Here is a 27,311-nt window from a genome sequence, read left to right as displayed (position 1 = left end):
GTCCTGGTGGCTCATTTAAAGACACCGTTTCTGAGTTTCTGGGTGCATTTCTCTGGGGATTGAGCATTTTGGTACTTTCACAGCACCTCAACCTGCTTTACAATAAAAAAAGACATGGAAATCTCACTTTTTTAAGATATGGCACCATTAACTGCTAAGACTTTTGGGTAGCCTCCAATGGCTGTGCTTGACAGTAATGTCATCCATGTTTTGCCCTTTAATGTAGAGTTTATAGTCATTGTCGTACATGAAACTTAAAGGCCTTTTTATGGTTCTGCGGAGGCTCCACGCAGAGCTTTTGCCGTAGCCTACGTAAGTGGCCTGATGTTTATACTTGTGCGCTGGTGTGTGCGTCGAGCCGGCGTGTGTGTGTATGTGTGGGGATTGTGTGGTAGAGCGAGGGAGAAGTGAAAGAGTGACAGCGATTAGCTTCAGAGCAAGTAGCGACTCTAGAGTCATAGTGAGTGTGTGTTTGGTGGGAAATCTGGAGCAGGAAAAGTTCACCCTCTCCTTGATTTCACGTTGTTTATGGAGAAGGAGAACCAGGAAATGAGTCGGGGGGAAATGGAATGCTTCCAAGCCACGGCCGAGCGACGTGCGTCGCTGTGACGCGTGTCGCAGCGACATGTAGTTAAATTTTTGGAGAGGTGCACGCCAGGCTACGGCGTAGTGTCCGGCGTAGGTTTGTGTTTTCACGTACCTACGTGCGTATCAACGGCGTCGATTTTACGCAGACGTATAAATCAGCCTTAAGGCCTTGTCCCATTTAAACTTACTCCTACTTGTTTTTACCCAGTGAGACACCACTTCCACCGGTGGAGACAGAGCGACCTTCCGGAGAACAATCACCAGAAAAAGTTCCCAAACACTTTCCTCTCTTTGATAAACAAGATGACGCTGATACTAAAACATGGCCACATATATACAGTTGAGGTTTTCTGTCTCTAGTTATGACCTGAAAAATGTGATGTGATGTCCTGAGGGTTTTGTTTTTTTTCAATTTGGGAATTAGCAGAGTTCTCTTTGCCCAAATGCCATTCATTCACTCCCTGTGTGAAACCTACTGAGGACTGAGAAGTGTTAGAAGTGCGCTCCAGGAAAGTGTTCCACTTTATTTATAGGCCTTTAATTAGACTGGCTCTCTGGAGGTTCTACCAGGCAAATGATGAAATCTCCCCCTCTTTCGGTGTCTCTCTTCTGTCAGCCTGCTCTCCCCTCCCCCGGCAACACTGTATCAGTACTCGATCCCTTACTGGCCCCCTCCATCACCACACCCTACACTCAAGTTATGATGCAGTTCATGGGTAGCGTACATTTGCCCTACATTGCCACTGGGGCTCCACCACAGGTTTTATTTGAGCCCAGAGATTATTGGGAATTAAACAGCTGTGAACGGTGAGTTTACCCTCTCTGCATAATGCATTGCTAAAATACTGTTGCATTACAGCCCTGATTTGTTTTACACTTTGTGAATGTGTAACCTCTCTCCAGTGCACTGTTGTGTTGTTGTCTCTGTTTGAAATGTGAAAATTGATTGCAGCTTATTAAGTGTCTGACCCTGAAGTGTACGTGCTCTGTGTTGAGTTTCTTATTGTCCCTCGCACAAGAGTTGCTCAACAGGTCTGGGTTGTTTTGGCAGAAGCGATTGCGCAATCAAGTGCTGTAGGGAGCAGTGCTGTGCTACTGTGTTTCCCATAAGCAGTATTGTTTTTATGGAACTGCTTACTGGATATTGATTGTGAAAATGCCTTAATTGTTAATAAATAATATAGTAAGTATAGAATAAAGCACATACTTGTACAACAGCAGCTGAGGTGCATGTTTCCCACATAGTGACTAGTTTTGCACCAATTTCTATAATTAGTGTTGCTTACAGGATACTACACACTATGTGTTAAGCCCCTTTGTTTGGACACTGCATTGTTTACCTCAGTGCAAGAGGAGAAGGGATAGGTGTAATATTTAGCAGCAAGGCCGAGATCCCATTGGCCCATTGGTCTGTGATGCAAAGATTTTGTTTGTGGTTCCCTGAGTAGGCCAAGAGTACCTCTCCAAAATGACTTGCAGTCTAATCGTCCGAGAAAATTAGTATTTTTCTCTGTGTGACATTTCAGTTGCTCAAATTAGAATGTAAAGTACCTGCAGCCTCTTTGTTCAGTGGTCGTGTGCGCATGTGTGCACGCGTGCGTGCGTGCGTGCGTGTGTGTGTGCGTGTGCGTGTGCGTGTGCGTGTGTGTGTGTGTGTGTGTGTGTGTGTGTGTGTGCGCACATATGTGCTCCAAGAAACACACAACTCCTGAACATGCTGGACCTACCTAGTCGTATTGAATCTTTTCAGGTCCTTGGCGCTTCTGCAAGTTCACAATGATTGGTAATGTCACTGCCACTGCAGAAATAATCTGAAAAATACATTTACACACCTGTGTGCGTGTTTGGTGTGTGTGTGTGCAACACTGACAATTCCACCAGATGATAAACTGCATACCTCTGTGTCAGAGTCCCCATCTTACTGCTCACTGACAGATTCCTGAGAGACTTGAGGCTCTGTAGTGAGACACTGTGTGCACATGCTTTTATCCATGTGTATGAATGTGATCTCCCTTGAGTAAATGTTCAGAAGAAACAAAAAGCAAAATGTTGTCATATACTCTTTTACATTTTATTTATACATACAGTATAACTGCCATTTGATCATCAGGGGAGGTGGACTTATAGTTGAGTGTACACACAAAAAAAAATGAACAAGACTTGCATGTATTCCCAGTGTCAACATTGATGCTAATAAAAGTACTCGTTAGGACGTGTACAGGCGTTAGTGGGTTTAAGTACTGTAACCTGCAGGACACAGGAGTAGGAAAATACTTGCTGGTCAGATGGTGCGTAGGAGTGTGTACAGCATACAGAAAATGTTTTAGTGTGGAGAGCGTTTCGGGGTGTTGTGTGTTGTTGTGCGTGAGTCTGTATTTGTTCTGGGCTCGCGTCAGTTTCGGACTTGCCGAGCAGTGCACGGTATGGAGTGTGTAATGCTGTGCTGAAGGCCCGTCTTTTCTCTCAGACTCCTTCCTGGTGAATGAGATGGCAGAGTGTGGGGCTGAAGGTGAACTACCTCAGAGGCGACTTGGTGTCAAGGAACAGCAAAATGGAGAGCTGACTGGTAAAAACAACAGACCTCTAATACACAGCTGAGTAATAGAACAAACCCAAAATCAGTACCAAATGCCTTTTGAAAAGATGTGAATGTTTTTTTGTTCTATTTGCATGATTTTTATTTAAAAATGTCAATTCTTCATAAAAATGTTAATTTCTTACATGTTTATTTGTGTGTGTACTTGCAACACCCGCACTCTGCGGCTAGACTCAGAGCTGTCCGTGGATGAGAGGAAACAGAGGGACAGTGAGGAGCGGGACACTCTGGTAATATGGAAGAAACCTCAGCTCACACTCCACTACTTCACTCTGGAACTGCTCATCACCCTTAAAGAGTGGCTATGGAGGTGAGACCAAGAGTGGGATGCAACCTCCCCGAAAAACACTGCCCTTTCTCTGCAGAATTGCACCTGAGGTGTTTCGTATACAGTATTTTCCATATCATGAACGAATGCCTTTGGTCAATAAAAGCTTACACCAAAAATTATACTATATTGATGTTTGTACAAAAAAATAATGTAGTGAGAAACTTAAAAAAGATAATGAGGTAATTATTGGACTTTTTAGTGCAACAGTGCAAGTTTGACTAAAACACATCCACAACAGGATATGAAGCTGTGCATGTGACAAAAAAGCTGATTAAAGGCGAAGATGAGTTTTAATATTAAGCCGTAATGTGCTGTGTGTTTGTATATACTGCCCTACAAACCTAAATGATGGTTTGACTCACAAAACAGAATAAAAACAATGATTTTAGTATGTATTATTCATGTTGATGCCACTATGGTGCTGACAGAAGCTAAGCAGTGTTTTGTGATGTCAGTTTTGCTTGTCAATCTCAGGCAAAAAGAAGATGGTTGTGAAAAACATCATACACTCTTCACACTCTCTCTCTCACACACACACACACACACACACACACACACACACACACACACACACACACACACACACACACACACAGAGCCATGTATAACTAGATAGGAGGTGACCTTGATTGTCTCAGTGCTATCAACCCAGAAGGTTATCAACCCAGAAGGCCTTCTCCTTCATAGTTTAGTCTTCAGTCAGATGCATAATGGAGCCTATTATGCAGCACAAAGGATTTGCCTATCTTTCCCCCCCTCATAATTTCTCATCCTTACTGCTAATAGAGCTGAGAAGGTCTTTTCACCTCACTAACTGATGTCACCTTACCCACTAAAGAGCAACAGCATCAGACGTTCAGACCAGACTACATCAGAGTTTGCTTTGATGACAAATTCCCCGTGCTGCACAACGTGTCTCTTTTAACACACCTAATAATCTTTGTTGACACAGAGCGCCTAGAAGGAGGTCAGAGTGTACTTTCAAGGAGGCCTTTGTGGTTAAGAGTGTGAGGACAATGTGTTTATTTTCTAAACTACAAGAGGATGTGGTGAGCCGCAAGCACCACGAGCAATGTTCTGACTAAGGGAAGCTGCTGTTCACCAACACTCAAAACACATGGTGTTCTAACTGCTGCAGGGGGGGTACATGCAAACACATTACGAGCACACAGAGTTTATCCTGAATGTTGATAGAAGTGGTTTGTAATTTATAGCATATGCACAGGGCTCTGCACTTGTTTTGCTTGAGATGTAAATGGAGACTTTACTTTGTACAATTACTGCTAATTCTGCATTTAAAAATCAGGCCTATGTTCAGATTCAGTTGGTGTTGCCCATTAGAGACCAATTTAAAGACATAAACCCAAGGACCAGTATCCCAATATAATACAGTAAATAAATCCTGCTGAAAGCATTTCTTTATCAACAGTGAACAGAGTTTTTTGTGTGGACACTATGCATGTTGCTGGTGTTGTTTCATCCAGTTAACCTCAATATTTTAAGATTGAAATGCTATGTTTTTACTTCACACATTGTATTTGGTTCCGCCTTGACCGAACTAACTTCTCAGTGAAGTCACTCATTTCAACATCAGGAAGTGAAACGAGGACTGCTTCCTAGCCTAATACAGTATATGGAGTAAAGTAACTGAACTAGTCTGCATTATGCAGCAGCACATACAGTAGGGTTAACTGATTGCTTCCACCACAGACATAATTGTATGCCCCCCTTTACTTAACTCTACCATGAGAGAGGGGGTGAGGGAAGGGGGGCGAGGGAAGGGGGGGAGGGAAGGGGGCGAGGGAAGGGGGCCTCGCGGTTCACTCGGTTCCACTCCGTTAATGCATGTCTATCTCACTTGACATACGCAGTTCCGACGCCCAGCACACCATTACGTTAATTAATGACAGAGAACAATTCTTTTGGCCAAAGACTGACATAGCAGCTAGTCTCGCATAGCCAGAACATGGATGTATTATAGAGACAGATCTATCTCCACAGCTCTAGAGAAAGGTCTGGAAGCGCCCATTATTATTCTGCTATGGAGGTAGTTTTCTATTTCTTATGTCTTGGGTGCATGCTTGGAAGGTGTAAAGCCCCAGATCTTGCAAGATAAATAGATAGCGGAGATACCGGAAGGGAAGGAGAATTCCGGCCAAAATAACAGGCCAATGACAGCAGGCTTATATACGACAGCAAAGCCTGTCTACGGAGAGCCTTTTCACTCCCAATTTAGCACCCCTTAGCCCATGCCTTAGCCCCATTTTACCGAATTTGGTTGCAGTTCCACCAGAGTTCCACTGGTGGTGATCGCGGTCCAGTGCAAAATGAATGGGACTCTATGGAGCTAGACGTCTAAATTTGTCTCTTTCGCCTGATTGTCGCTGAGAAATCTCAGATTTGATTGTAGTTTTTGCAAATTCAACATGGATTATAGGTCGAAAGTTGAATGAACGAGTACTTATGTCCTTTCGATTTCTTACAGTTTGAGTCGTTGTTGACCATAACACGCTAGCATTTTGCTAATGAATGCTGATTTGTCAGTGAAGGACTGATTACGATCGGAGATCCCGTTTGACGGCATCCGAAGCAGAGCCAGAATGCCAGAGTGAATATTTCGGCGTGGTCTTTAAAACATTAGCAAACCTCTTTCTAGCACATGTATTGACAGGGAGAGCCTAACCTGTCAGCTGTGTTGTCGATGCCTCGAGAGAAAAAAGGAAGTGACTTAGAGCTTGCCGTAAAGCAGTATCTCTGGCCGTACGATGTGTAGGCCTATGACGTCATTGACATTTTAAAAGGTTTTTTAGAACAAAAAAGTGTCTTCTAAGACCCAACAGTGTGTATTTTCTTAGCCTCCCCTTTCGAATGTAACATTCAAATTACTAGACAAAAATTAGATCCTGAGAAAAGTGGATTTTGAGGGGTATAGCTCCATAGACCACCATTCATTCTGCACTCCCCCGTGAGTGCCCTCATATGGTACAAGAGTGGAACTGCAACCAGTTCAGAAGCCGGAAGTATCGAGAGAGTGGAACATTTTTTACTTTTTTTAATCCAACCTTTATTTAACAAATTCAGGCCATTACAATCTTCGTTTAACAATTAATACATGGAGTACCAAATACAGACTAGGTATCCAACTATAACAAAGAAACAACTGAATTATAAAAAATAAAAAAGACAGATAAAAAAAAAAATAAACGTCTTCCCTTTGACTCCAGTCTACATTTGGTGAGTCAGACTTTTTTTTTCTTCCGGTGAGTCAAGCTACATAGCAGCAAACATTAGTTTCACAATGCTAACTTTTTATTCATTATTAAGAAGTTCTTAAGTGCCTTAAAGTGCGAATTAATTGTTTTTTATTTTTTTGGTGAAATTAATATTATATTTATTTAGCTTTTCCGGGTTTTCAAATGGAAACACCCACTCAGCCTTATCAAAAAAGTGACGGTTTACGGGTAAGCTAGTTAGCTAGCTAGCGAGTATCTTATAAATTTTGTTATTTTGTATGCAAAATTCTATATTCAAAAGCAGAAATTTTCTAACTCTTCTCCTAACTTTGTACCTTTTCTCATAGAATTTAAATCTCTACTGAAGTCACTTAGAACGTTGGATAACAAAAAAAGTATTAAAATTGTAGATACTGTAGAGCTTTTTTTCCCTAAAACCTCTGACTAAATTGATGTCTTCTTGTAAATTTTTTTTTGTAGGTATATGTGTTTATATGTATATATGTGTGTATATATGTGTGTGTATATATATATATATATATATATATATATATATGTGTGTGTAGGTGTGTGTGTATGTGTATGTATATCTATATGTGTAATTTTTTATCTCTCCCTTTGTATTGCTTCGTTTGTTTCTATATATGTATTTTTTTTTAATTTTTTATTATTTTTATAAGTTTGTAAACTTGTTGTTCACGTGCTATCATTGCTTACCTGATTTTTGTAATCTACATTTTGTGAATAAAATAAAAAAATAAAAAAAAAATAAAAAAAAAAGTTAGCTAGCTAGCTAATCAATAAGGTTTGAAAAATGTGAAGACTAGCTAGCTAGCTAGCTAGCTGAGTCAACGTTAGCTGTGCTAGCTACATTTTAAAATAACGGCACAGAACCTAAGCAATGTAGCTAACATTAATGCTATGGACGCCACATTAGACACCCACTCTCAACAAACAGAGGTCATGTGGCTTTTTATTTTGTTTTTTACGGTAAGCTAACATGTGCCTTTCTCAACTACTCTCCTGGAGTACACAGCAGCTAGCATGATTGAAAAACATTAAATGTGTTACAGACAACCATTGTTTAAAATAATTTTCGAGATATATATATATATACTTCCATTTCTGTTACAAATACAGTGAATGTTGGTTTGTGAATTTGCATTCGTGGATGTAAAACTTGCCAATGAGTACACGTAAATGAATAAAAGAGAAAGCATGTTCATCTTTGTTACTGTAATCAAAGCAGCCAAAAATAATATTTCTATAATAAAGAGTACAATTTGCAAAAGTGTTGGCAACTATAAAATTATAGATTTCTTTCCACTGTGTGTAAATTCACAATACCAAAATACATGTGAGCATGTTTCAGGATGTAGTTGACAAAAAGAACATCAATGTCACTCTTTAGTTTTTGTAAAAAATGTTCGTCATGCATTAATCCAGAATTATATTAATTTCTAAATTACTGTAGGTTACTAAGTGCCAATAAAACTACATGTTTTTCTGTTGCCAGCAGGTGGAGCTGTGTCCCACTTGCCCCTTCTAAGTCTATTACAGACACAACTATTATTCTATTGAGAACAAGCCACTCCCGTTGGTGAAGCCTACAATTGTAGTGGCTTGCTTAGTTTCAAGCAGATGTCTCTCTTCCACAAAGTTGAAATGAAAATTACATTCTCTCTCCATCAAATAATTCCTTTCATTTCACTCGTACTGCCTCACTCATGATTCCTTATCTTTTTTCATCTGCCTTCACACTTTATCCCCCCTACTCCCACCCCCCCACCCTTCTGTATACCTCTGCCCCTTTGGATTTGTATCTATCATTTTCCACCTTCATTCTCTTCTCCTTCACCCAGGCTCTGGCAGCAAAGACAGACTGTGTTTGGCCTGCTGATCCTGCTTATCCTCCTCTCCATTGCCTACTGTATTGAAGGAACACACCAGAAGGTGACTGAATACTCTTATTATTTTTTTTATAGTGCATTATATTCATACTTTGGGTGCTGTGGAGTGTTTCCACTTGAACTCCGTTCTCCCACTTTGTAAGGCTGACATGGTTTATAAAGTCTGGGATGGTCTTTTAAAAGAGGGTATAATTTAATCAGTTTTTCTCTGGTTGTTATAATTACGGAATGCAGGTTAAAGTTTCCTACATTTTTACCACCATAACAGTAAATGAAATACACATACTTGAGGCTGCTGTAGCTAAGGAAGTAGAGCGTCTGTCTATTCATTGAAGGATTGCTGGTTTGATCCCTGGCTTCTCCTGTCCACAGGGTGAAGTGTCTTTTTAATGCTGTCCCTTTACTATTTATTCAGGCCCCGCATAGTGAGATGCGTAATGAAATCTGATTATAGAGTATAGTGTCCCACGTAGTTAGCACATAGCTTGGGATTTTCACAGCAGGAGTGCCCATGAGGGGATGTTTGCATTAACATCATCTCTGACAAGTGTGTGTTTGTGTGAGTGTGCCAACGTCACGTTAGTTTAGTTATTAACTTCCCACAAAGCCCAGTTGTTCCTGCAAATCTCTTATGTCCACAGGTTAAACTACTGGAACTGTGGCTGTAAACCACAGCAGACTGTGCTATAGATCTGAATAGAACCCTCCCCATTTTCTTTTCTTCCACCTTTGTGTTTTTTTTGAGATGGGCTGTAGTATTTTGAAACCCACTGCCATAAAGCTTTTTTCCCCCCAATGTTATACACAGAGACTCAGAAGTTGTGTAATCAGCTCTCAGTAACCACACGTAACAATAGCCCATGGCTGGCACTGCACTTCCCAGCAAAGAGAGAGGCAGTATGTGGTGTTTTGCTGTGTTTCCTGGGAAGTGGAGTCTTCAGTCAGAGCCTCCCCCACTCCTCAATCCCCTCCCTTCTTCCCGTAATCTACACACTCCATGCTTCCTCCTAAAAACCGAGTGATAGATGGAGTGATAGTGGCAGATGAACAGGAGGAAGAGGAACATGAGAGAGAGAGAGAGAGAGAGAGAGAGAGAGAGAGAGAGAGAGAGAGAGAGAGAGAGATCTTGGCTTGCCTTGCCTTACTTTATAGTTGTGTAAGAGCTGGCTGCGACCAAAAAGAATAATGGTGCTGTTCTTCTGTCAGCGTGCTGAGCACTCCTACCCTACGGCTCTGTCCTCTAAACTCAACAACAACCTTTGTCTCTAAAGGTCTCTCTCTCACTCTCTTCCTCTCCCTCACTTTCTCTACCACTCACTAGCCCTCTCCCACCCTTTAAGTGCCCTCTGATTTGCACACTTTCACTCTCATACCTTCTCTGTCTCTGTCTCCCCCCCCCTTACTTGTTTTCCTCACACTCTGCATGTGTCTCTGCCATGTGGTTGACCGTCCCTCTTTCTGGCCTCTACAGTACGTGCGCTACATGGAGAAGAAGACTCTGTGGTGTGCCTACTGGGTCGGCCTAGGCATCCTCTCCTCGGTGGGTCTTGGTACCGGCCTGCACACCTTCCTTCTTTACCTGGTAAGAAAGTGTTTTCTGTAACTCCACAAGTTGCGCACTTTCACAGTGCAGTAATTCACTTGCCAGTGCATGTTAATGTCAGAGCTGAAACTCGAACACAGTGGATGATGGAGGTGCAGTGACGCAGGTCTTAAAAGGCTGTGTTGATGCTGTTGTTGGGTTGTTGCTAAGGTTTTAATGAGAGCATTATTAAAAGCTTTTGGAGGCTCCTTATGTATTTGCACATGCATACGTGAGTTAGTATGGGTTTGTGAGCGCGTGCATTTCAGAGTGGGGCGGAGAAGAATAGATGCTGTGGTAGCCGCACTGTTTTGACAGGCAGTCTAGGAACAATCGCACTCACTGACCCCTCTGACTGAGTGCAGACGGGGATAAAAACACTCTCCCTCCCCCTCTCTGAGTTCTTTCTCTTTCCTTTCTCCCCGCTCTCCTGCTCCCCACTGTGTCACTCACTCTCACTTTCTCTTACACTCCCTTCCCTTACTCTCTTTTTTATGTCACTCCTATGCGTACAGTCCCCTTTTACTCCCCCATTTCATTCTCCCTTCCACTTTCTTCCTGTTTTCCCCTCACTCTGTAACTCTGTGTTTTGAGTGTGGGGAGATGTTGGGTCTCTTCTGCTGATCAGATCAGGGTCCCAAAACATCTGCTTGTCTTCACTGCTCTGAGTCCATCTGTCATCAGGGAGACCACTGTCACACTTGTATGCCCTTCCCCAACTGGAAACTTTGAAGTGTGTGTCCTCCATTCTGCTGTTTTTAAAAGCCAAACTCTGGCGCTCCCAAATGTAATTTGAGAGTTTTTTGCTACTCACCCTTAGTGGCCCAGCTCACTTTTTCAGAGTGTTCTAATGTAGGATGTCACCATCTAGTGAGCCTGACTGCTACTGCAGCTTGTGGTGTCACTGGGTTCATGACAGAACTTGGTGCTCCTTGCTGGAGCTGCTGTTGTGCATTTTCTTTTCTAGAGTTTGACTGATATTGTTTTTGTAAAAGCCGATACTGATGCAGATATTTTCGGATTTAATCTATTGATACAGGATGTTTTTGGGTGGATATTCAAATAAAAATATTTTCTTTTCTTTTTTTATCTTGTATGCCTCTGAATATGAATAATCTCACAGCATTCTGTGTTTCCAACCAAATTGACTTCTTGTAGGGTGAAAATGCCTCTGAAACTGCCATTATTATTATTTTACAGACTGGCAGACCTTAACCTCTTGATGGCAATCCAACTTGTCCACACTGAAATAAAATATGAATAAATTAAAAATGTCTTTCATTGGCTGATATTCATTTTTTTTTTTTTATAAAAGTGTAGCCTAATATTGGCCTTTGTATAAAGAACCATGTCTGATCTAGTATCTGATTACTCTCTAACTCTGAGCTTAAACCACACTGACATCAGAGAATTCAATTTTTTCAAATTCAGACATTTTCTTTTCTATAGATGCTTAAAGGGGCCATTGGTATTCTTAAGTGATTTAGGGATTCCTGGGTTCTGACAAATATTTCTGATTTCTGCTGATACATTTTTTTAAAGAATTTCTGAGGTGAGTACCAGCAGATGTGTCCTGTTTTGAGGAACTAGGACCGGGTCAATGATTATAATAAATTGCCAGAACACTCTTGAAAAAGAGATTTTTAATATCAATGAGTCTCTTCCTGGTTAAATAAAGGTAAAATAAAATAAATAATAACTGGGTCAAACAAGTTCAGAACACTTGATAAGATGTCCGTACAAGCTTACAAGTCTAACACTTGAAGCTTGACCTTTCTGACACAGTTTTCCTTCCTGTCCATGAGAATTAATAATATGCTAGAAATGAAAACTGAAGTGGGCCTCTGTGTTTACCAGCTCTTGACTTTGATTTACCCCCATGTCAACATGTGGTAGAACACCACAGTTACTCCGTAAGTGGTATATAAGAGCACCACTAGAGATATACATCAGCTCAGGGGAGAAGTGCCACAATGAACTTTTATTGCACAGCTTCTCATCCAGTTGACAAGTCGGTGAAACACTTTGATTGCATTTTCACGTCCGCAAACATTCTGATTGTGAGGAGTCAATTTAACAGTGACTCGGCTGGCAGAAAATTAACCGCAACAGTTTTGATAATGGTGTGTGTGACCCTTTAAGGACCCAGTTTTGACCTTTTGTACAGGAAACCTGGATGAGTGCTCATCAACGTGTTTGTATTTTCATACGCTTCGTGGATCTGATTGGTTGATTTGGCCCGTCTATCACCAACATAGGTGATAGACAGATGGTTCATCCAATCAGCTAACCAGTATTTTCACCCCTTCCCAAAAGTTCTCCAACGGAAATATGCCGAGCAAATGTGAAGCAATCCATCTGGCGGAGTCAGGTTAGGAGAAATGGGCAAAAGCTGGAATAAACTTTCTTTGTGACTTGCTTAGCGAAAATGGATTGAGGTCATTTGAGGAAATTAAGCAAGAATATAACCTTAAACAAGATGACTTTTGGAAATTTCTACAAATTAGGTACTGCATTAAAGCTACTTGGGGGAAGAACCCTGACCCCGTGACCAGGATTCAGAGTTAGTCCAGGTAACTAAATATAAAAAATGTGGAGCCTCTAAATTTTATGAGATTTTCAGGGAGGCTCGTCCACCCCACATGGAGGGCTTGAGATTGTGCTGGGAGAAAGATGTGGGCGAACAGATCTCAGCTGATAGATGGATGAAGTTGGTTGTGTCCTGGCATAACTGTTCTCGTGAAGCACGATCTCAGACCCACCTGATTATTTTGGGAACAAAAATAGTCATAGCTGCACTTACTGTATAGCCCTGGATTACATTATAGTATTTTTATATTCTAATCAAATCTACCATCATTATGCTCCGTTATTAAATATGGTGTGTAGAAATGAATACATTAATTAATTAAGGTCATTGTATTATTTATTAATTAAGCCATTGTATTATTAATTTTTCCAAAATGATTTCTAAATTGTCAGATGTTTGTAAAAACGGTCAGTAGAGGGTGCCAGTGGTTTTAAGACGATTCAGAAAAAATCAGTGTAGACTAGTATTGGGATACTTTACATGTTTTATCATTATTGATACCAAGTATCAATATTTGTATTCACATAAAGGCTACAGCTGAAGATTAATTCATGTCTTCTTGACAAATGAACGTTGAAAAGACTAGGCAATATATAAGATTAATAAAGAGCATAATGAACCATAAAACTACTAACACATACATTTCACTGTATTCCAGTTTTTGTAGTAATCTATTACGTGAGCAGTTCTTTGGCAATTTCCACCTCATTGTAAAATGTGAAAAGACGTAAATATTAGCAAGTCTAATAACCATCAAGGTCCTCGGTAGTGCTTTTTCACATGAGATAACATATGACTTCCCCTACCTTCCCAGATGTCATCAAGTGTCTGTCCCTTTCCTGACTCTTTTAAAGACTTAACTACTTGATTGAAGCTAATCTTTTCATTTCCCCCAGTTACAGTAAATGTGTGGTCACATTTTCCTCTGCCGACACAGTGTTGACTTCGTTGAACTGGGCACTGCTACATCCAAGGTTTCTGTTTAACCTCTGTGAAATTGATATGACAATCTTTTGTTAGAAATAAATGACCACACATCACATGTTAACAGCACACATCCTTAGTGGTTGGCGGGAAGCAGTAACCATTATATTATAGGAGTACTGCAGAGCCACCAATAGTGGGCGGTGCAGAGCCAGTAACATGCAAACCATCCCAGTCAATGAAACCAGAGCAGAAGTGGCAGCTCTCCTGTTCCCTGACATGGGCAATTGCCGACCTGTCTCACCTCTCTGTGTTTGTGTCCCGCTGAGACTGCGGGAGATCATTGTACATGGGCAGGACTGGTTATTGGAGAAAGATAAAACCCTGCAACTCAGGCGTAAAGAAGAAAAAAGCATACTTCTTGGCACACCATCAAGTGTATTTTATCCAGCTGCTCTGAGGGAGGAGGTCGTGGGTGGGTGCTTATAATACAGACCATGAAAACAATAAAATCATGCAGGAGCACTGGAGAGATCTCATTTCGTCAGGGGCTGCGGAGGATAGGATCAGTACACGCACGTGTACACTAATGCACACTGAGAGTCCTGCACCTGCGCATGTCATAATGATTGTAAAGATTACTATTATGAGTGGGACCGGCTTTTATATCCACTTAGGTTTTTAAGTATTTGTTTTCTAGTGACAAATAGTGTCACTGCCCTCTGTAAATCCTCTTTTAACTGAGAAGGGGTTAGCGATGAGTGTGACTCTTGAAAGCTTGGGAATGCTGTAAATATTTTAGAAGAGAGCTCATCTGAGTCATCCACCATTAAATTACTTTCAGTAATGGCTGTTGCCATTAAGTCATTATGGGCAGCATGAAAATTGTTGTGCTCAACGTTAAATCAACAGCAACAAAGAATTAAAGTCATTATAATTGAAGCCGCGCACGTTACTGTTTACATAATAGCAACTGGGGTAGTGTTTTTTTCTATCCGTCCTAGCTTTGAGCTCTTTTTTGAGTGAGAGGTATACATGTTGTGTCTTTCTGGGAGCAGCCTTTGGGCCTTTGTGGCATCACAAAAAAAAAAAAACATGTTTGTCATATTTATGTTTATGGCTCATGATTTACAGTGCCTTGTCTTTCAAAAAATAAACCAGTCACTCATCTAAATAATAGCACATTCTGTAGTTTTCTATGTTCAGTTTCTTTTAGGATTGCTAAATTATAGGTTGCAGAGGAGGTTTGTGTAGAATATACAGATTTTCCCTAGCAAACCCCCTAAAATTAAGTTTTGGCTGTTGGCAATTACCAGAAGCACAGCTTTAATTAGCCCCTATCGCTGTAAGCGCTGAGCAGGTCTGAGAGTGTAGCTTCCACACACTGTCCCTGCATTGTTGTTACTATAACGCTCACACACACACACACTGCGGCCCAGGTCCCGCTCAGATGCCGTTATACAGTTAAGTGCAGTCTGACCACACAATTACAGTCTGACAAGAACATGTGGGTGAGGGAAACTCGCCCACAGTATGGCATGGTATCGTACAAAGGACTTCACGTAGACAGAAACCTGGTTGCTTTGTTTGGGTTGTGACTCACACTGTCCTGCCGGTCTGTATGACCTGGACTAACATTTCCACTACTCATAAGTGGTCACCTGACAAGTGTTAAATAGAGAGTTGTTTTGGAACTCAGAGCTGATAAAGCTCCGGGTTGGCTCTTCAGAAAGTGTTGAATTTACTCTGATGGGTGTGAACTTGCTGTATATATAAACAATGCCGATATATTGATTCAGAATTTCCTTGACTTCGCTGTACATGTTTTCTGTGTCAAATATGACTCGACATAGCAAAATCACTCCTCTCTTCACCAAAGTGAGAATTGATACCTTGCATGCATGTTACCCGTAACACGAGTGACACATCAGGATCAAGTTCAGCCATTCTTTGAAAAGCTGAAAAGCTACTCTTGACTCACCACCGGCTGGCAGTAACGGATCTCTCTCTTTAACTTCAACACCTCTTAAATTCGATTTGAAGCCATTCATTTTTAACTACATCTAGATAGTGTGTCAGAACTTTATCGCTTGGATTTGATCCTCCCACTACTGAACAGGCAGTATTACTTATTAACGAACCATAAGATACGTTGGTTGGGAATTTTACACTGGTAAGTTATGGATCTGCAGCTGCTCGTGAGGGAACCTAACTTTGGGTTTAAATATAAAATTCCCAAAAAGGGCTTTTACTTTCACTGGCAAAAAAAAAAGAAGAGGGAAAAAAAACAGCACAATTGCATCTATAATTTTTAAGTATGTAATCTTATAATAATGATATATATATATAATTTTTAATTTGCTGTGCTATACCTGAATACATTTACACATATGAGGAATGTATCCTCTGCATTTAACCTATCCTAGCTACTTAGGAGCAGTGGGCAGCCATAGTTCGGTACCCATATTAATAATATTAATATTTGCCAAGTAATCTTCAAGTACATTTACACATACTAGGAATGTATCCTCTGCATTTAACCTATCCTAACTAATTAGGAGCCATAGTCTGGCGCCCGGGGACCAACTCCAGTTGTAATGTCTGTACCTACGTCTTTTTGGTGGGAGGAAACTGGAGCTCGGGGATCAAACTCAGTACTCAGCAGTGCCTACTTGCTGTGAGCCACTGTGCCGCCTTCTTCCTCATAAGGTTGGAGACGTGGATCTGTTCAAATGTTTTTTGACTTACTCATCTTCACCAAACTCCTTCAAAATGAATACCAGAGAGATGTGTAAATGGGAGCTTTGTGTGGTTGTGCTGTTTCTAACCGCTTCTCAATCTTAATTGTTACACCTTAGCCATCCAAGGCATGTCTGACACACACACACACACACACACACACACACACACACACACACACACACACATTATTATATGTTAAAAAGTTAATTATTTTAGAAGTGGAGGATCAGAATGCAAATTTATGAAATGTAATAATTTTATTTAATAGTGGTGATCTACGCACGCTTGCCACCCACCTCTGAACTGGTCTCAGTCCAGCGCTCTCTTACCTCCCTCAAAAATCCTGACCAGGGCTTCTACATTACAAACTAACCTCTAATGTTTGTCCAGGTTATGCTAGCCTAACCGTGTCTAATGTGCTTCAATGGCCCTTGACAACCACACTGACCTGTTAATGACTGGACCGTTCTGTGGTCGTGGTCACTAAGAACCGGTCAGTTTATGGTCACCCATTAATGTCTGGTTTGGGGCTTCAGAACAAACTACATTTGCCACCATAAACTAACAAGAGGAGTCCATGCCATGAGCAGTGGCAGGGACGATTATGGGCTGCATCTGCTAGGGTCTCAAGATTAAAAACAATTAATTAGGGATTGTATCATTTTACAAAACAAATGTCTTACACAACATTTAAATTAGGAGGATGTGCAGGGACAAATATCAGTGTGTTAAAGTATTTATAAGCTACAGAATGCTCACATTTTGAATCTGTCGGGTGCCACTGCTTCCTAACATAAATGTACTGTTTTATGTAATTTGATGTGATTCATGATGAAATTTTATCATAAGTGTATTCAGTCTACTGTATCTGTTTCTGTGTAAAGAATAAACAAGTAGTTAAAGTAGTTAAAATGTAAAATGTAAAAAGCCCCTCCTTTCATAAGCTGCGTTGAAATTGAAGTCATCACGCCTACACTGCTACATTATGCTATGAGTGTATGTGTCTGCTGACCTAATGCAGTTAACACTGTCACTGTGACACACACAGTCACACAAAAGAAAGTAATGTTTTATATATCGCATGTTTAACAATTAAAGACCATTATTCCAATTGCACTGGATCCAAAGGACCAAAGAAGGTGATATACCATGTCCATGTCAGGAGCTCATCCCAGCAGCAGCTATTGGCCAAACTGCTTTCACTTCCTTCTTCAGTGGGCACAGTGACACCGACTTTGTTCGTGCTGTGGCACTTAGAGGAAGCTCCTTTCCGCCCATGTGCTTTAGCAACTGCTGTGCTCGTACCCAATCCCTGTCACAAGTCTAGGATAGAGGTTAAGGAACAATTTACTACACATTAAAAGTAATTTGTTATCAGTTCACCCTCATCATGGCAAACGCCTAAGAATGGTCACATTAGCAAATGTAACACCTGTGCCAACACCTCTCTTTGTAGTGGACTTGTTTAAACTCTCTTGAGGATCTACAAAATGTGGCCCTATCATCTTTAATATTTTGTAACAGGGCTGATAACAAACATCTGGGGATTCAGGGCCCTGTGTAGTTTTCAGAAGTTATGCAGTTATTCAGTGTTACTCACCAAAAAGCAAAATGGTTTAGCTAACTCACAGTGTACTTTTAACATAAGCTCCATTCAGATGGTACTAGCATTACAGGGGGAAGTAGGGAATAAAGTTTTAACCATCAGGAAACTACAGGATGTGGTCGGTAATAGACATGGACATTATATGCGGTGGACATCATCACCGCATATACTTTACTTTTTGCTTGCGGAAGTTACAGGAGAACAGATATCGTGTGATATGAAATATAATGAAAGCAATAACCATTGTGTAGTTTAGAGATGTTCCGATACCGATACCAGTATCGGTATCGGCTCCGATACTGCCTAAAACGCTGGTATTGGTATCGGGAAGTACTGGAGTTTATGCACCGATCCGATACCGTGTAATAAAGCCCTAAAGAAAATCTACATTAAAGTAGTTTATTTATGTTCTTTTTTCATTATAACTGACTGTCAAACTGGAGAATAAAAGAAAGTACTACGGCATTCATTGTTTGTTCATGTTTCACAAAAAGTTTAACCTGAGCCAGACCGACAACAGAGATAGAAATAATATTACATTCATACAGGGATAGTAGTATACAGCTGTTAAAACATAATAAAATATATGACACACTGGTATCGGATCGGTACTCAGTATTGGCCGATACGCAAGTTCAGGTATCGGAATCGGTATCGGGAAGCAAAAAAGTGGTATCGGGCCATCTCTAGTGTAGTTATCCTCATCGTCTTCTATCCTACATTCAAGAGTTTATGGAGAGAAAAAAAAAAACTTAAGTTGCTCGAGCTGAGGTGAACGTGGACACTGCAACGTTAACGTTGCAGTGTTTACCATTGCAAATTAGCCTAGCAGCTAGCGGAGTTTCATTCTGCTTATTGCTTAATCCCGACAACACCGCATGGTTGAATTTCAGCCTGCATGCACATTTTGTAGCCTAAACAGAGCAGTTTATATTGGTTATATTAGAGAGAGCAACAAGTTAGTGGACTGCTGAGTCGTCCTCTCTACTCTCTGTCTGCTCAGCTGCTAAAATCGCTGTGCTGCAAAGCGTCTGCCCTCTGCATTGTCAGCAAACTTTCTTCTTTTTCTTTTTACTTCATTGACAATAGAGCTTTCTGAACTGTCTGTGGAATGGATCAACCGAGAGGAGAGAAAGCAGAGTGGCCCTAAATGACAGCAAAACACAGTAAAGACTCTCACATTGAGCTGAAATGGAAACACTGTGCTAAGGGTTAAGCCGATGTTTTTCGGGGGGTAACACCATTCACTTTACTGGCAGTATTGACAACAGAGGAAGCCACCGTGTCTTGAGAAGTTCTAGCTTGTTGTTGTTTTATTGTTCACTTTTAACTCACTTTACATCATCTTTGCTATCTCTTTTTCCTCTTTCTTTTCCTCACATATACGCTACTTTCCGTTACCGCTCGCTCTCCTTGCACACGGGCACTGACATCACTCACTAAAGGCACCCTGCCATTCTCGCTCTAACTTAACCGCGGTAAGAAAAACACTATACCGTCACAGCCCTACTGAAAATATCTTTATGTAAAGGGAAACATGGGGGACAATTCAAAAAATAAAAAAACATAATGGAATATTTTGCAGTAAGGCTCTCAGGCTTTATGTATTGCTTTCAACTATTTATAGATTGACTTTTCTAATTATATCTGAGTCAGCACACATGTAGCCTAGGCATAATTCACTCTTCCCTCCTCTTTTGCATCTTTTGTTGGGGAAGTAACCTCCTTAAATGTGCATATGACAATTATTCACCTCAATGATACATTAATTAATTTTAATGAATTAATAAACCCCTGGACTGTAATATTTCAGATGTGTTTGAGCAAGATTTCTGCTCATGTTCAAAACTTTGTGCACATTCAAAATATATCTGTGTTCTCTGTGATTTACAGGAGTTTACAGGAGTTATGATAGGCTATTACAAAGAATACAGTCACTATATTTCAGAAAATAATCTACCTGCACCATAGTTTGCTGTGCATTACGTGATTGCTCTGCTGATAGGGTAGAACTCAGACCTCCTGACAGACACAGAGCCCCGTTTGGGTCTACCGTCTCTGAATGAGACAAAGTTTAGGGAAGTGGCTATACACTGCTCTACATCGGAGGTGGAAAACCGAAACTACGGCAGAAATTCAGAGAGCACAAACGCGTTACATCTACCGCAGCATGCCCACAGCAGAGCGCGTCCTGAAGCTGCACAGACCACGGAAGCCACGCTGCTCATCTCTATTTTTACAGAAAGAGTGGACACTAAAGCAATGCACAGGTCTGCTTCAGAGCTCCATGTGTTTGAGTCCTGAACTACTGTAAATGTCACGTCACAGGAACTTTAAACAAACAAAATCATTAGTATTGCACTCCTAAACTTTGTGTTAATGGCCTCCACTGTGTAGTTAGAATGTTTTTCCTGATATTAATCACCGTCTATGCCTTTTTAGGAGACGAAATGTGTGGATTATTTTGTGACTGTTTGTCCATGTGTGTCATCAAGTCAGAAACAAAATTAAAAAAAATAAGACAGAGCAGCTACCTGTATGTTGGGGGCTGGGCTGCAGATGATTAGTGAATCACAAGGACAACATATGAGGGCTGGATTTTTGTGTAAGGTGAGAAGCAGTGACACAGCATTAGACAGAGAGCAGGTACTAAAGTGTCACGCAACACTCCTTTGGCAGGCTGTCTATGTGTGTTTGGTAAACATCACATTACCTGAGATAGAGTTGGAAGGTTTGAGCAAAAGGAATATTGTGTTTCTTGGCCACACATACATTCTGGTTGAGGTGTGTGTGTGTGTGTGTGTGTGTGTGTGTGTGTGTGTGTGTGTGTGTGTTAGGGTAGGGCGATGTCCCCTATATTGGCAGTTGACGATGTTTACAGTAAAACATGGCGATGGACGATGATGTCGTCGGGGGGGGGGAAGGGGGAGGGCTCATATCTCTTTACATAAATATTTTTTTCTACTACTATGGGCTAACCGTTAACATAGAAACGATTAGACATACATTTAAATTCCGTCTGTAAATGGTGCCCTGCTGGTAGGGGCAGTTTTTTACAACTTGACCTACGTTCACTTAACTTCGGTGCAGTAAAATCAATCAGATGTCCGTAATGACAGTACAGTGGGACGTTTGCCTTCAACAGAACGACAGTAATAACCTAATAAACCTTCATTACTGAGTTTAAACTACATTATCGGTTATGTTTGCACTGAATAATTCATTCAATAAACAGAAACATAACTCTTGCAGCGCACATGAACAGATCCGCAATATTAGCTCACACATAAAATAGCACCCTCGTGAATTAGCCTACTGTTGCTAACATACATTCGTAAATCCTGCATAACATCGTCCCGTACCTACAGGACCTCGGACTTACTTATTGATGCACGCACAGAGTAGTGTCGACAAACTTAGTCCAATGAGGGGAGAAAGGAAAGTGTGATAGCGTTCCACGTTAACGCTTTTTTTCTCTCTCACTCGAGACCGCTGTGTCCAACGTTACTAGAAGGTAGAGCGAGCTACAACTGAAAGGGAGAGAGAGAGAGAATGTATCACTACAGCCAATCCAGTCTGCTCAAAGCGATGGTTCGATGATTCACATCTTGCACCATCCGCAGCGCAAAGCCCGACGCAAGTGTCTTTGCTAGTTTAAGACCGACACACTTGTCAATTTCCCGTCCAGCGCCCGCGACTAGGATTAGTGTGTTTGACAGGGTGAGGAGTGTGGCATCACGATGGTGGCTCTCCATCGTGATGTCGGCCAGCCATCACGATGGCCATCGGCACAACCCTAGTGTGTGTGTAAGGCTGGGGAGTATCTAATCTGACTGGGTCAATGCTGGGAGTTTCTTGACTTCTCCCTCTGGATTACTAAAGATTTGTCTTTTGCTTTTGTAAGAAAACAAGTGTGTGAACATTAGACATTTCCCCTGGTAGTGCTTTTTAAGTATTAATGTAAATGTGACTGTGCCTGCTTACTACTACAGTGTATATGAAACTAATCTGTATCATCTAAAGGTGAGTGCATTGTACCTATACATTGCTGTTTCCTGTTGCCTCACAAGCAACTGTCCTGCCCTCCCACGTCCCGTCTTGTCCTGTCCTGCTTTGTCCTAGGCAGCTCCGGAAGTTCCAGCCCCACCCCAGGTTTGCCAAATTGTTTTGGTGCTACATTGCGTAATGCCAAACTGCCCCGGTGCGTCACAGGGAGCACCCTTTCTTTGCATACGTACACATGAGTAAACACATAGAATAGACAGAGTACACAGGGCCCACTCACAGGGCCTGCCTTTATTTGCAGGTATCACAGTAGTGTGACTTGTTTGATCATCTCTGTCACTCTTTCAGATCCATCTAGATCATTGTTCAGTGTGTGACGTGTTCTTACAGAGGAAATACAAAGTTACATGACCTTTTCTTCCTGACTGGATCCTGTTCAGTGTAAAACTTAATCAAATATTGTGCTCTCAGATGATGTTAGCAACCTTATTCTCATAATGAGTCAGTGTAGAATGGCCAAGGGTCATTTGTACAAAGAATTTCCTTGCACCTCTCAGACAAGAAACTTTGATAAGGGAATTTATGCTTCAAGAATAGCATAGTTTTCAAAGGAATTGTTGTACTTTTTTCACCCTGTTCTGTTCAGCAAGCCAGTGCTCACACTTTTGCTTTGACCTAAATAGGAAATTAATTTAACTCTTTAAAACAGGTTTGCTGCATTAAATCACCCTTCAAAACAGGTGTGTTAAATGCAGAAATCCACCCTGCACACCTCTTCCTTCCTTTTGATTTTTCTGTTTTCTCACTGGAAGCCTTATTGAAGCGAGTAAATAAACAAGTGCCAGAAATGTAAACCAGACCAGGCCCTATCAAAGACAGCGGGTCCTTAAGTATGCTAATGTCTCATTCTTACGACAGGAAGAAGAGAGTCTTTATGTGCATGTCACCTGGGCTAGGTGGGGAGAATCATCCCCTGTACTATTGGAACACTGCATATTTTCAGCTTGCCATTGTTTTTCCTTGCCATGTCTTTGAGGTTCATTTGTTTGAGTGAATGAGTATTGTGTGTGTGTGTGTGTGTGTGTGTGTGTGTGTGTGTGTGTGTGTGTGTGTGTGTGTGTGTGCGCGCGCACGCGCGCATATGCCAAATGGTTTCTACACCCCAACTTTGGTTTTCTTCCTTGATTGTTTCCACCTGGTGCCCTCCACTCTTAATCTGTTGACACTTTGAAACTGCATGAAGCAGCATCGTTTCAGCTTAATCATAGTTATGTGTTTTTCTCCATTTCCTAAGGACCTATCTAACTCATACAGAAAGGAAAGCAGAAGCTTCATGTCTTCATGTTATCAATCAGTATTTGACTCACATCTGTCATTTTCTCCCTATGCTAATAACAAAGGGGTCTTCCTCTGACTCAAAACTATTTCCAACAGGTGGACTCAACTCCCACTCTATTTTAACTCCTTTTCTCTTTTTCTCTTCATTTTTGTCTTTGTCTTTCTCTCTCTATTTCTCAGGGACCACACATAGCATCAGTGACGTTGGCCGCCTATGAATGTGGCTCTGTGGATTTCCCCGAACCGCCTTATCCAGACCAAATAGTCTGTCCCCAGCAGAACGCACCAGCACCAGACTCTGATGCTGAGCAGGTGGGCGTGGAGGCTGCAACGGCGGTGGGTTCAGCTGCCATCCAGGGAAGCATCTCTCTCTGGACCATCATCTCCAAAGTCCGCCTGGAAGCTTGTATGTGGGTGAGTGCCTGTTACAGATTGGCTGTACATGTAAGAACAGCTAAAGAGCAGGCAGCTGCAGATTCTGCACAGAGTTAAGCTTTTATAAACCTTTCTCATGGGTCAGTTTTGGTCGCAGTTTGTATTGACCTTGCACATTCACCACAGCTTTGATTAGTATTTAGAGTGAAATATTGTTGCTGTCAGGTGAAAACCTCATATCTTCCTAATGCTGTTTCCTTCCTAATAATGTTTCTCAGGCACTAACAAAAACAGTCATGTTTTCAGATTGACCACCATGCATTTCTGAATTTATCCGGTAGGTTTCGAAAGGGGTAATTAGACAGAGGGTGGTAGAAACATGAAACTTACCAAAATTGAAGGGGCAGCATCAAACTATACATACCAATGACTCCAAATTAGGTGCACACATCAGACCATGATTTTTTCTTAATTAACATGCAATTTATGAAGTGCAATACAGTGAAAATGATGAGAAACTTGGCCATTCCTGTCTATTCTCTCTCTGTTAACATCATAATACAAATAATTATTTAAATCTTTTAGAGCTCCCTCTGTGGTCCTTGCACCATAATTTATAAATAATAACAATACTTGTTTATTCTTTATTCTATCTTCACCAGTAGAGACTCAAGCTAGAAATGATCCAAATGTTCATACAAATGTGCATGCAAATGTATTCATTGAGAACTCATTTGCTTGGAAAGCCCCAGCTCCTTATTGTGAATTTCCCCCATGCAGTGCTGGTGGTTTCACACCTCTAACCAGCCTTGTGGCTGCTGAGAAAGATGAAATATTTTTAATCTACAACCGTTTTTTTCAGGGCCAGAACAGAAACATTGTCCTACTTCAAAGTAGAAATATATATATATATATATATATATATATATATATATATATATATATATATATATATATATATATATAAAAAGCATGCTAAACTTTGTAATGCCAGCTTATCTGTTTGAAGCTTGAATTTAGGCAAAGAACAGCCTTCTACCTTGGTGTCTAGTTACACTTAGAGTCTGAGCTCTGGTGGTTTATCAATGAGTCACACATGCTTTAGAATAACCATGAAACCGCTGACAATGGCTTGTGCTACTGTCACACACACACACACACACACACATACAGGACACATATAAAACATGCATGTGCCACAATGATCTAAAAGTCTTATCAATTATAGACTTCTTTGTAACTACATTATCTTTTCATCTCCACTCTTACCAGCAATTTACTTTTTTTCCTTTATGAGAAAGGCAGAACTGCCAAACGCTAAGAAAAGAGAACTTGGTCACTGACATGTGATATGACTTTTAGCATTCTTTGTAATCTGTTTCCCTGTTCTGCATAATGTGGACGGGGCTGAGGTGAGGGGAAATACAGATCCTCAGCTGCTTCTTCTCTACCAGGAGTTTTACAGGAACCAGGCAGGCTTTTAACAACCTGCTCTCTACTGTAATTGGCCCACAGACTTCCTTATTGTTTGTAATACATTACCTGTACACACACATGTAATAAAAAAGGTTTCAATTTATTGGAATCATTCAAAACTACACATTTGTACTACAATACCTAGTAAAGGCCTTTTATTGATGATACTCATTCACTATATCCTCACTAATCCTAACATTAACAATTTCTTTACATGCTAAACTATACATATATAAAATACTAATATTAAACTAATATCAAAGAATTATACTGTAATAAATGATACTGTGACCCTCACCTTTCACCCCTTATTATATAATGGCTTTATGTTGTATGAGACACAGCCCGTCTTAATATACATCCTTGTGTGTGTGTGTGTGTGTGTGTGTGTGTGTGTGTGTGTGTGTGTGTGTGTGTGTGTGTGTGTGTGTGTGTGTGTGTGTGTGTGTGTGTGTGTGTGTTTGATTTATTGGTGCAGCATGTTAGTTTTTCTGGCTTCAAACTGGAATAAAATTGTATCTGAGCCACAGACACAACCACACCACCAGCAGCAGCACCATGCTCTGAGGTGTGATATAGGAGTCTGTGTTTGTGGGTGTGTGTGTGCCACCCAATCCCATTGGATTCACCACCACCCACTCACCACCACACCCTTGTAACCCCAGCCAGGCATGGCCTCGGGTTAGGCTTGTCAGCTCTACAGTTGGAGGCACCTGTTGCACCCACAGTTTCAAAGCCCCCTACACAAACACACACACACACACAAACACACACAGGCGCATGCACGCTAACAAACAGAGGCAGAGCTATTGAATGGAGCAGCTGCCAGGGAGATTAGGGCACGTCTCCATTATGAGAAAAAAACTGGCAGATTTCATCAAAGGCTGCAGTGTTAACAAGAGAACAGGGTGTCCACATTAAATATGCAGTCTGCCAGGTTTTGGGATAGTACCGCCTTCTGAGAATGATTGTTTGGGCTTGTTGTCGCTGCCATGGTTGCTAACTACCCACTAATCATTTTCTGGCTCAGCCATCCAGCAACATACAAGTAATATGGCTGTGATTAGTTAGTTATGTTCTTCTTCCTCCTAAACAACTGAATATTAGTTCAAATCTTTCTTTTTCTTTAATTGCAGTGCATCTGCGGATGCTCAGGATGTGTTGGGGCTTGGAATCATCTTAATGCCATCTGTAATTGTAACTTGCATTAACTGTATCTTTAGCATCTTCTCTCAACCCCCTTGCACCCCTACTCTCCCCCTGTGCCTGGAAACATTAAAGTAATGAGCTGTGAGCAACTCCAAAAACACAGCATTTCTTGGCGGCTGTTTTCATTGTGTTAATTAAGTCTGTAGCCCTCACCCCCTCATCCCTCACTCCCCCCGTCCTCATGTTTTGGCGGGATGAACTTGCTGAACCGACCAAGTGCTGAGGATTTATTTTTCCTCAAATCACTTCCGCTTTCTTCCTGTTAAGCCCTTTCTCAACCACACGGGCTGCACCACTTTATAGCTACAAGCTCCTTTTGGCTGTCAGATATTGATATCTTGGTTCCTTTAGAACCCCCTGGGCTTGTTAGCACTTCTTAAATTTTCCAGAAACACTGCATTCCACATGTCCAAAGCAGATTGGAACAGAGCAGCTAGCGGTGCAGTGTGTTGATATGCTGTTTGAAGAAGTGGCATCTGGTTTTTCACCTTCCCTGGACCTGTGTTTTATGTATCCATGATCGTTTAATAATCTGTGGGATTTTCGTTCTCGTAAATCCTTTCCGTTTTATTCCCATTAAGTGCTCTGATTGCACGATCCCAGACGTCAAGCGGTGAAAGCTCCTTAGGATAGTGGATAATGATATTTTTGCTCCATTAACCCCCCAGGAACCATGGTAATATGGTTGTTATAATAATTAGCATGACATTAAGACACATATATCATTTTTATAACTAAACTACACAATGCATGATAAAAAATACAATTTAACGCAATAAATTCAGCCACAGCATTTTAATAAAATT

General features: G+C 41.1%; 1 protein-coding gene across 2 annotated transcripts in view; it reads left to right on the top strand.

The window, feature by feature from the left end:
- The window catches only part of LOC114566421 (vacuole membrane protein 1), a 66,363-nt gene that overhangs the window by 4,129 nt on the left and 34,923 nt on the right, over nucleotides 1-27,311 (top strand). The window contains exons 1-6 of one of the 2 annotated variants that reach the window (XM_028594864.1): nucleotides 1,297-1,395; nucleotides 3,056-3,154; nucleotides 3,356-3,494; nucleotides 8,611-8,701; nucleotides 10,130-10,240; nucleotides 23,626-23,859. In XM_028594864.1, the coding sequence (XP_028450665.1) occupies nucleotides 3,076-3,154; nucleotides 3,356-3,494; nucleotides 8,611-8,701; nucleotides 10,130-10,240; nucleotides 23,626-23,859 (654 nt within the window). In that variant the 5' untranslated portion in view covers nucleotides 1,297-1,395; nucleotides 3,056-3,075. Of the gene's footprint in view, nucleotides 1-1,296; nucleotides 1,396-3,055; nucleotides 3,155-3,355; nucleotides 3,495-8,610; nucleotides 8,702-10,129; nucleotides 10,241-23,625; nucleotides 23,860-27,311 lie in introns of those variants that run through there. The other variant, XM_028594863.1, reaches the window with a different exon arrangement.

This window comes from Perca flavescens, chromosome 13 (genome assembly GCF_004354835.1).
Source record: "Perca flavescens isolate YP-PL-M2 chromosome 13, PFLA_1.0, whole genome shotgun sequence".
NCBI classification, from domain to species: domain Eukaryota; kingdom Metazoa; phylum Chordata; class Actinopteri; order Perciformes; family Percidae; genus Perca; species Perca flavescens.
This window is presented reverse-complemented; position numbering and strand designations above follow the sequence as displayed.